At 55.6% G+C, this 10,290-nt stretch overlaps 1 protein-coding gene across 1 annotated transcript; it reads left to right on the top strand.

Annotated features, from left to right (window-relative positions):
• Positions 1–4,507: 4,507 nt before the first annotated feature.
• Positions 4,508–10,080, top strand: HLX (H2.0 like homeobox). Its single transcript, XM_044266800.1, has 4 exons — positions 4,508–5,484; positions 6,266–6,445; positions 7,204–7,388; positions 9,225–10,080. Exons 1-4 carry the CDS (start codon positions 4,893–4,895, stop codon positions 9,717–9,719), a joined length of 1,452 nt encoding a protein of 483 aa, XP_044122735.1. The 5' UTR covers positions 4,508–4,892; the 3' UTR covers positions 9,720–10,080.
• Positions 10,081–10,290: the final 210 nt, after the last annotated feature.

Raw genomic sequence — 10,290 nt, 5'->3', positions numbered from 1 at the left:
TGGGGGGCAGTGGTACCTCTTAGTGATGGAAGGAAGGACATGTGTGAAAAACTCTGTAAGAGGAAAGGGCAAATGATCAGGCCCAGAAGGTTATCTGAGGCTCTAAAGCCAGATCTGTGGGCAGGAGGTCAGGGGCACGGCCATGATTACATAAAGAGATGGCCATCTACTAGTCTCCCACACCTGGGCAATGAGAAAAAGGCAAAGGAAGAAATTAGTGGTTATGGACCTTTTGATCCTATTGCATTGTTATCTGCTTTTCCTACCCCATATCAAAGTCTAACTATCTTCAGAAAAACTCAGGATCTCTAGTTCTGGAAGAATTAAAGTCTCCAGGAAAAGGGATTAGGGACTGCTTAGAATAATACAAAGTGTGTGTGTGTGTGTGTGTGTGTGTGTGTGTGTGTGGTCTTCAGAGTCCTAATCTCCAGTATGTAGCATCCACAAGGAACAGAGCTCCCATACCCACAGCTTAATGTGAGCGCTGAGCCCCACAGTCTATAAATCTTGAGTTGGAAGAATGAAGGCAGAATACAAGCAGATTCCTGCATTACTGGCAATCTCTCTATCCTCAGCTGGGTAGCTCTATTTCCTTCTCTTACCGGACTGTGAATATTTAATTATTTCCTTCTTTGTCTTTGAAACCAGGAGGTACCTTGATTGAAATAACATTCAAAATAAAGGGGTGTGGAAGAGTCCCAAGTCCACAGAGCAACTGCCTTGCACATTATTTTGCCTAGCATGTACACAAAGAAGAAGAAGAAGGGGAGGGAGGAGAAGGAGGAGGAGGAGGAGGGGGCAGAGGATGAGGAGAAAGGAAAAACAAAAGGGGATAGCAGATCTGGACAGCTCAAGCCCTCACAGAGTTAGGTTACTTCAATAAACAGAGGTCAACAGTCAGTCTCTTTGAGCTTCTATGCTCAGTTGGTGTGTATTTGCGTCCTGGGGTTTAGGACAAGAATTTGCACTGGTGATTTCAATATGGGGGGGGGGTGTAAAGACAGGGACAACCAAAGGGTAAGGGGACCCATCTCTTACTCCCATCAATGCATTGACCTCTGATTTAGGTCCCTTTTTTCAATCCTAGGTCCCCATAAGCAAAAGTGTTCCATTACAAAAGGGGCCTTATCTGGCATTGTCTATTCCCAGTACGTGAAATCGGTTTTTTTGTTTTTTTTTTTTTTTTGTTTTTTTGGGGGGCTATGCGTCTACCCAGCAAAAGAGAAGGGGAGAGTTGAATGCATTAAAGACAGCCTTCAGAACTGATCAAAACCCCCTGCTCTTGTGGTCTTTCAGTACCAACTACTTCTTTAGCTCTATTTTTAATTGTAGTTTGCCAGCACAGCTTTGCTGCCTCTGACGAAATTGTCTTTACAGATGAGCTTCCTCAAAGACAGCGCGGCCCCATTTAAGCTCAAGTTGATGCGGCGAAGTGAGGCGCTCTCGGCTCCTGCTGGAGCGGGGAGCCTCGTGGCTACCAGGCCCCGGGAACCCTCGCCTCTCTGCCCCCAGGGCCTCCCCGCCCGTCTCAATTGCTCTGGACCAGTTCATTTCGCCACAGCTCGGAGTCGCTCGGAAAGCAAAGATTAAAGGGGAAAGTCGCAGCTGTATATTTATATTTTCATTGCTAGAAGGGAATTGATTTCCGTGCATTTATTTTGGTAGTTGTAATACACAAGGGCGGATTTGCGTCACCCGAGCAACTTGTCGGTGGAGATAAAGTTGCACAAATATTGAAAGGGGAAGTGCTAGGAGTCATTATAGAGTTTTTCTCCGGAAGAAATAAGGATTTCTGCAGTATCCTAAAATACTAACGCCGCTTCTATTTTGAGACCAATCTCGCAGGCACATCCGCTCATTTAGTACGAGTTTGAGCCCATCAAAAAACAGGAGATGACCTGAACTCCGGCGAGCCCGGGGTTTCCTGCTGCTTTCTTGGTTCTGGGGGTGGGTAGTCAGGAGGAGGGGAGTCGGCGGGCTCAGCAGAGGGCAAGGGGCCCGCAGCCTTGAGACCTGATCCTGGGGAAGGGGTGTGTGTCGGGGGTGGGGGGCGGTGGGGGAAGCAGAGGGTCCTTCCACAGGTTTCCTTTTTGGCCTTTTCCTCCAGGTGGCCCGGGTGGCGCCAGCACGGTTGCAAAGGACCCGAGGGCCTGGAAGAGCAGGGGGCACGCACGAATTTGCACTTTAGAACCAAGCCCTGGCCTTTCGCGGACACAGAGGGGGAGCGCGCAGAGCGGCTAGGAGTCCGCAGGAGAGCCCGGCTCCAGGGTCCCTCGGCTCTGCCCCGCCTTGCCCCTGGCTTCGGGCCTTGAAATGCTACAGAAACGGGTCATCGATGCCTCGGGACACCCAGAGGGTCCGCGTTCCGCCTAGACTAAACGCCGCGCCCACTCCCGAGAGATGTGTCTTATTTGGGGGCGGAAGGCAGGGGTGAGGCCTAAACATGCCTCCTTTAGAACCTTGAGTTTGAACTTAGGCGCTGCTGATTGAATGTTTGCAGTCAAACTGGAATTAGAAGTGACACTAGAAAAAAGAAGAAAAGGGGGTTTATGCCCGTTCTCACACACACTCGCGAAGGTGACTGTCCCTGGGAGCTGTGAAGGCCTCACCCTTCCAGCGGAGTCCTGCGACAGTCCCTGCCCCTGTCTGCAACACCCCCACTGGGGCACTTGAAGAAGGGCGGTCTTATACCTGTCACTCCTTTGCCTCTGGCTAGAAAGGGGTCTGGTCTTCCTGGATCTCTTGCCCCTGTGCCAGTGTCCTCAGGCGAGCCAACCACGTCAGATTTTCTCTGGAAATAACACCTTTGTCCCTGCAAGTCACGAAAACCCTTCAGTAAAAAAGCGACCTAGAGACAGAGAAAGACAGGGAGCTGATGGAAGCACGGGTAGGGGACAGGCGTGTCCCAGGGCTGCCTCAAAGAAGTGATTGATCACTTTCCTGGAGAAAGTCAAAAGCTTAAAATGTCCGCATCTGCCACAAGAGGCCAGAAACCACTAGAAATAAATTTAAGCAGCCCAAATCCTGAATTTGACCTAGGTATGGCAAATTCAGTTGCCTTCCTGGGTTGATTTGGTAAGACCTCTTTGGGACGAAGTGAAATAAGAAATGTCACAGAAGCTTTGATGCAATTGTATTAAAAGTCTTTTTGGGGGAGGGAGACATGCGGCAGAAGCACAGAAGTTCAATTAAGAGATGCAATTAGGGCAATCGAAAACAAAAGATTACGTGGTTTCATTATTGTTATTATTTTATTTTCTTCCTGAAAATGTGCAAGAAGAACTCATCTGGGTGGCCTGTGGTTTGTTTGGGAGAGGGGTGGGGAAATCCGTAATTTAAAAGAGAACGAATTCTTAAAATAGAGATGTTGATGTTGCAGAAAACCCCACTACATCCACCCTGCGCTCTAAAGACCCAACGCACGAAGGGAGGGCGTCGGTCTCCACTGCAACTTCTTCTGCGACCAGGCCCAAGGGGTTCCTGGGGAAACAGTCACTGAATTGAAAGTAGTATTTAACCCCAAGGAAATGTGCTCGTGTGGGCACTTGCAAAACAATGGGCCCCACGTGATCTGGGGATGTGGTGGAGCTGGGAGGGTGACATTTCCTACAAGGTGCAGCAGAGGAGGGGACGCGCGTGCCGCTTTCCCGGGTTTCGGAGGGCGGCCTGTTTGGTTGTCGCCTGAGGCTCGGGAGAGGGTTTGGCTGCGTCCAAGGGAGAGGTTCGGAGACATCCATCTTATTTTGTTTGAAAAGTCACTCGTCCAAATTGTCGCTGGGTGACAGCTTGGACTGAAGCTAATTGGCGATCGCCCCTCCCCTCCTCCGTGAGGGTCTCCGAGGCTGCGAGGCAGCCGCAGGGCTAAACTGGGCGGGGACTTTGGACCCCAGCTTTCCCGCGCCAGAGCTCAGAGCGGAGCCGCTCGGCTGCGGCAGCCCACGAAGGAAGAGGACACCGACTTCCCGGAGAGAGGCAGAGCGAAGACAAATCAGGCCCGAGTGAAGTCAGGAGGAGGGAACCTGGGGGCTGCCCCCGTGCTCCAGGAGGCGGGCTTTGCACCCGTGAAAATACACGGGAGCACCAGCCACTCTGGGGAAAAGCTAGCGCTGGGACCAGCTCTCTACGTCCGATGTCGGTCTGGAGCTGCAGAAGTTATTGGAGGGTCAGAATTCCTTGGAGGCGCCGCCCGGGCCGTTACGCGCGGGACCGCGCTCAGCCCACGCGGCAGCAGCAAACACTTTGGCGTGGCCGGGGCGTGGCCGAGGCGGTGGGCCACGCCCCTCTTTCCCAATTCCCCTCCACTCCCCGCTCCCATTGGTCACGAGGATGGCCAATGAGCGCTCGGATCGAGGTCCTACCCTGGGTCTGACTCCGAAGCTCCTGCCAAAACTTTGGGAGTTTTTAGAGAGGAGTTTTTTTTTTTTTTTTTTTTCCTCCCTCCTATTACTTTTTTTTTTTTTTTTTAAACTAACGGATTATTATTGTTGTTGTTTTAAATTTAGCTCTTAGGGCTTAGCTGTTTGGGTTTTCTTTCGGTGCCGGCCCCTGTCTCCCCGGCTTCCCCGGTGTGTGCGGAGCCGCGGCCCCCGCCGCCCAGCTGCTCCAGCGCCCCTCGCTCGCCTCCAGCCCGCGGGGAGCGCGGGCGCTGCGCCGCCTTTAAAGTGAGGCCAGGGGCCGAGGCTGTGACCGGCCGGGATCCGGGCCTCGCCTCTTCCCTCGGCGGCGCTAGGGCTCCCTGGCCGGTGTTCAGTGCGGACGGAGAAGCGAAAGCGGATCGTCCCCGGCTGGACCTCCGCTGGCCCCAGGACTCAGCGCTCTCCCTCCGCGCACCCACCCACCCACTCGGCCGGGCCTGGCCCGGCCGCGGCGGCAGCTCGGCGCACCCAGCCAGAATGTTCGCCGCCGGGCTGGCTCCCTTCTACGCCTCCAACTTCAGCCTCTGGTCGGCCGCCTACTGCTCCTCGGCCGGCCCGGGCGGCTGCGCCTTCCCCTTGGACCCCGCCGCGGTCAAGAAACCCTCCTTCTGCATCGCAGACATCCTGCACGCCGGCGTGGGGGAGCCAGGGGCGGCCGCGGAGGGTCTGGCGGGGGCCTCGGCCGCCGCCCTCACCGCGCACTTGGGCTCGGCTCACCCGCACGCCTCTTTCCAAGCGGCCGCCAGATCCCCGCTTCGACCCACCCCGGTGGTGGCGCCCTCCGAAGTCCCGGCTGGCTTCCCGCAGCGGCTGTCTCCGCTCTCAGCCGCCTACCACCACCATCACCCGCAGCAACAGCAGCAGCAACAGCCGCCTCAGCAGCAGCAGCCTCCGCCTCCACCCCGGGCTGGCGCCTTGCAGCCCCCGGTCTCCGGGGCGCGGGTGGCCCCAAACCCCTCGCACAGCGGCTCGGCCCCGGCCCCTTCTAGCAAGGACCTCAAATTTGGAATTGATCGCATTTTGTCTGCAGAATTTGACCCCAAAGTCAAGGAAGGCAACACGCTGAGAGGTAGGTCTTGGGCGAGAGGCTGCAGGCCTCTAACCACGGCCCTGGCGCACTCACTCCCCGGTCCCAGGGCCATTTGGGATGCCTTTGAGTATTTGCACAGTTAAGGACAAACGGGTAAAAGGAGGGAGAAGAGAGTGAACTGTAAGAAGACTGTGGAACGATAGGTTTAAAACTCACCTGCTCCGCGTTAAAAAAAAAAAAAAAAGATTCCAGGGATGCTTTAAAAACGCACGTCACGGAATCATTATTCATAAAAATCGTTGGTCTAAATATTTGTTGAAATGACTATCATCTGTCTCTTGTCTCTGTCTCCATACCAGTATGGAGAGAGAGAACTATATTAATTTGAGAGGGAAAGCCCTTTTGGGGAACACGTTCTCTTGCATTTATCTGATTTCTAGTGAAATTCCACTCAAGGAATGTAGATAAACAAAATAGAGTCTGGGCTCCCAAGAGAAGGCAGAGTTTGGGCTCCTTCACGGGAGAGGGGGCAGGTCTGTGGAATTCTAGCCAGGCACCTGGAAGTGACTTCCTTTGGGCCGTTTTATGCAAAGCCCTTCCTTGCTGTACGTGTGGACGTGGACCTATGGGGTACACGCAGGAACACTTTGCACATCGCCCCTTGGCCACTGTCAGGAGAGAGGGGTTTTGGCGCGGAGACAAGGGTCTCTCCTGACTTTGCTCCTGGAAAACCCAATCCAGGGGGATGGGAGGAACAACTCAGCCCGAGAGTGTGATTTTGCCTGAGGTGTAACCGGCTCTTCTTTTCCCTCCTCTCCAGACCTCACCTCCCTGCTAACCAGCGGGCGGCCCGCAGGGGTGCACCTCCCCGGCCTGCAGCCCTCCGCCGGGCAGTTCTTCGCGTCCCTAGATCCCATTAACGAGGCTTCTGCCATCCTGAGTCCCTTAAGCTCGAACCCGAGGAATTCAGTTCAGCATCAGTTTCAAGACACGTTTCCAGGTACGGAAACCCTCCCGAGCGACGGCTTAATGGGGCAAGTCGACTGACTCAGGACTGACGCCTCATGGGGCCCCGGCGGTGCCCCAATCCTGGAGTTGGTGCAGGAAGCTACCAAGTCCGGAGACAGAAACCGAAAGAGTTCTCAGATAGCTAGCTCACTCTTCCGTCGGCTCCCTGGGGGCAGGGGTTGGGGGGCCTGGGGGTACAGAGAAGGTGTGTGCGTGGGCGGGCGGGGTGGGGTGAAGGGGCTTTCCCCAGTCTTTTCGCCAGAGAGTGGCTTGAAAATGCAGCAAGAGGTGTTGCTTTTTAACATACACAGGAGGTGACCTCCGACACTTTGTCCAAGAAGGTTCCGTCTTGCAAGAACACGTTGGCAAGAACGTGTACATACACACACGTACACACGTACACACACGAGAGTCAAAGCTGTCATCTCCCCATCCTTCAGGCCCAAGGGACATTTTCTCATGCCCCAAAGCCCACGTGTTAGGTTTATGTTTTTTCTTTGGAATTAAACGACGAAACGCGGGACTTCACACCACCCTCGCTTTCGGCCTTGAGCCTGAAGTCTTAAGAGCTGTGGGATTCCTTTTTAGAAAGTCCATTCCGGGTCTGCGTGAATGGCTCTCTGAATGGGGGCCGCTGTTCACGCAAAACAGCCTCAAGCAGCACAGCGAGTCCCAGGCCCGCAGAGCACGGCCAGGGGCACTGACGGGTCCCCCTGTCTTTCTCTTGCTCCCGCTACCGCCCGGCGGCAGGTCCCTACGCCGTGCTTACGAAGGACACCATGCCACAGACCTACAAAAGGAAGCGCTCCTGGTCGCGGGCGGTCTTCTCCAACCTGCAGAGGAAAGGCCTGGAGAAGAGGTTTGAGATCCAGAAGTACGTGACGAAGCCCGACCGAAAGCAACTGGCCGCGATGCTAGGCCTCACGGACGCCCAGGTAAGCCGACTCGGGCTCCCGCGCCCAGCTCCCTCGCGGGGTGGGGGGCAGCAGCAGCGCGGCCTGGCCCCAGGCCTCCCTCCACCCCGGCCCACTCCGCGTTTGCCGCGGAAACGCATGGTCTTGGATTTCTGGAGACATTGTAGGCGTCGAAACTTGAGTCTGAAGGAGGGGGGGATGGGAGGGAAAGAAGGACGGAAAGAATAGCCCATCCCCAAAGATGTATGTCAACAAGTACAGCCTGTTTATTTTGGCCAACAGGCGAAAGAACCGCGGAGAAAGCAAATAGGCCGCAGGAGATAATAATTATGTACTCTGTAGTGCCGTTCGCTGTAGGAGGCAGTTTATTTCAGAAGAGATAAAAATCCAAAGTCAAGAGATTGTTGGTTTCTTTCTTTCTTTTTTTTTTTTCTCCTCCCGACCTTCCTCCCTCCTCCTCCTGCTGCTGCCGCTGGATTGTGAAATCCCCATTTGTGAGGAAGTGAAAACATCATTTCAAACGGAATGACTTAGCCCCAGCAGGGCCAGGAGTGCACACAGCGGCAGCCACAGTCGGGCTGACTTTCTAACGGCAGAAGCTCTCAAGAAAAATCTCTGGGTGTGGGGGGGTGGTGGCAGGGGTGTGAGAGAGAAAGAAAGAAAGATTTTCTTAAAACACCCAAGAGCGTTTCAGCAGGTTCTGCCTATTTGAAATTTTTTTTTTTTCAGGACAATGGCGAATCTGTTGTGTTGGAGTTCAATTTCTGAATTCAATTATTTTTTTCTTTTCTCCAATTCAAGAACTGTACTTTTTGGGGGGGGGGTTTGAAAATAGAAGAATCACCATTCTTCCAAACCCCACAGTGGTGACCTTTGCTCCCTGGGGATTCAATGTTCTGAGTAGGGCAGAAGTCAAAGGCAGGTACCTTTTCATAGCTCCTTTAGGGTCCTCCTGCCCCCCCCAACCTTGTCTTTCTGCTTCCATTACACAGCTCCCCTCCCAACACACCCTGGAAGAGCCCAGCCGTTTTCCACCAGCTGTGGATGTTATTTTTAAAAGGGAAGCTGGGACTTGTGTGAACAGCATTGGGTCCCCCAGGGGACTGTATATATTTATATAGATTATCCACCCCATCCCTACCCCCTTCCTCCACTTTGCACAGGTTTAATGCTGGCATATTCTAAGGCTGCAGAAGGAGGAGTTCATTCCGGCCAGGGGCAGGGTCCTTATCAGCTTCTGAGTACACACATGCCAAGGAAATGCTCCTCTACTGAAGGTCCGGCAATGCCCCCACCCCAGTGGGATTAACTCTTTGAATCCTCTTTTCCCTCTGTGTTTCCCACGGTTTCTCTTTAAGAATTGCTTTTGTAGAAACTTGTCTTGGGTGCTGGCAGTCGAGGAGGGGACCAGCTTTGCAGGAATTCTTAACATTGGTTCACCAAACCCTTAAAATCCTGGGTATTTTTTTTTTTTTTCCTGAGCCAAGGGTCCATAACTTAATCAGATTCTTGGGGAGTCCTGGCTCAAGTGGGGTTAAGAAGCATTGATTTAGAACAGAAATCGCTTCGTTTGAGGTCGAGGTGCAGGACTCCGCCTTTCGGAAAGCATCCAGGTTATTTCAGGACCCGGTCTGGAGGGCTACATTTTGAGAAACAGTTCTCGTAGGTTCCCTAGGCGAGGGTCCCCGGCGATGTCGTTGTTTTCCTGGGCTGCCTCCCGGCGCCTGAGCCGAGCCCAGTGCCCGGCCGTGGCAGAGGTGCTGGGGCCCCGGGCTCCAGGCTGCGCGCGAGCCGAGCGTCGCCAGCCCACGTCTCATCTCGGTGTCCCTTCTCGTCTTCCCACGTGCTGCGGCGCAGGTGAAGGTGTGGTTCCAGAACCGGCGGATGAAGTGGCGGCACTCCAAGGAGGCCCAGGCCCAGAAGGACAAGGACAAAGAGGCGGGCGAGAAGCCGTCGGGCGGAGGAGCGGCTGCGGACGGCGAGCAGGAGGAGCGGAGCCTCAGCCGCTCGGAGGGCGAGGCCGAGAGCGAGAGCAGCGACTCCGAGTCTCTGGACATGGCCCCCAGCGACACGGAGCGGACTGAGGCGGCCGAGCGGTCTCTGCACCAGACCACGGTCATCAAGGCCTCGGCCGCGGGCGCCCTCCTCCCGGCCAGCGGCGGCGGGAGCGCGGGAAGCGGCGGCGGCGGCGGCGGCTTCAGCTTCGCCAGCCTGGGCGGCGGCGGCGGCGGCGGCGGCGGCGCGGGGAGCGGGGGCGGCGGCGCCTCGGAGCTGCTGCCGGCGCCCCAGCCCACCCTCAGCGGCGCTCCGCAGAGCCCAGAGCCCGCCCAGGCACCGCTGGGCGGCCTGTAGACTGCACGAGGCAGGGCCCTGGGGCCCGTGTGCCGTCCCCAGCCTCCCAGCGTGGGCTGGATTTTGCGCCTGCTTTGTGTTGGCGGTGGGGCTGGGACCGGAGACGCCGCAGCGGAGCTACCTTGCCCAAGGTCCCACCTGCCCATCGCTGTCGCGCTGGTGCTCAGAGCCCAGGGGGCCTCAGGACCCCCGCCCGAGGACCCGGCGCCGGCCAAAACTTCTCCCTGGCAGCGAGCAGTTCACACTGTGAAGTGTCGGACGAAACAGTTCCTCCCCGCACTTGGGGGGGTTGTGGCGCAAAGACGAGCTGCACTTAAGACGCCATGAACTTGTAAATAAAATGTTTACTACGGTTTGTAAAGGCCGCTTGGTTTGCTGGGGCCGTGCTGTCGTGAAAGCCGGGGATCAGCCGAGCTCGGGGCACAGCATGTCACAGCAGCTGGAGGTGGGGGACTAGAGCTTTGGGATTGGGGGAAGTCCTGCAACCTCAGAGCCGCCTTGCTGCAGAGATAGGCTTCAAGTTCAGAGGCCTCCTTGGCCATAAGCTTTGCTTCCCCGCCACTGAACCGGT

The sequence above is a fragment of the Neovison vison genome, chromosome 10 (assembly GCF_020171115.1).
Source record: "Neovison vison isolate M4711 chromosome 10, ASM_NN_V1, whole genome shotgun sequence".
Lineage (NCBI taxonomy): Eukaryota > Metazoa > Chordata > Mammalia > Carnivora > Mustelidae > Neogale > Neogale vison.
The sequence above is the reverse complement of the archived record's forward strand: the minus strand, read 5'-3'. Positions and strand labels throughout refer to the sequence as shown.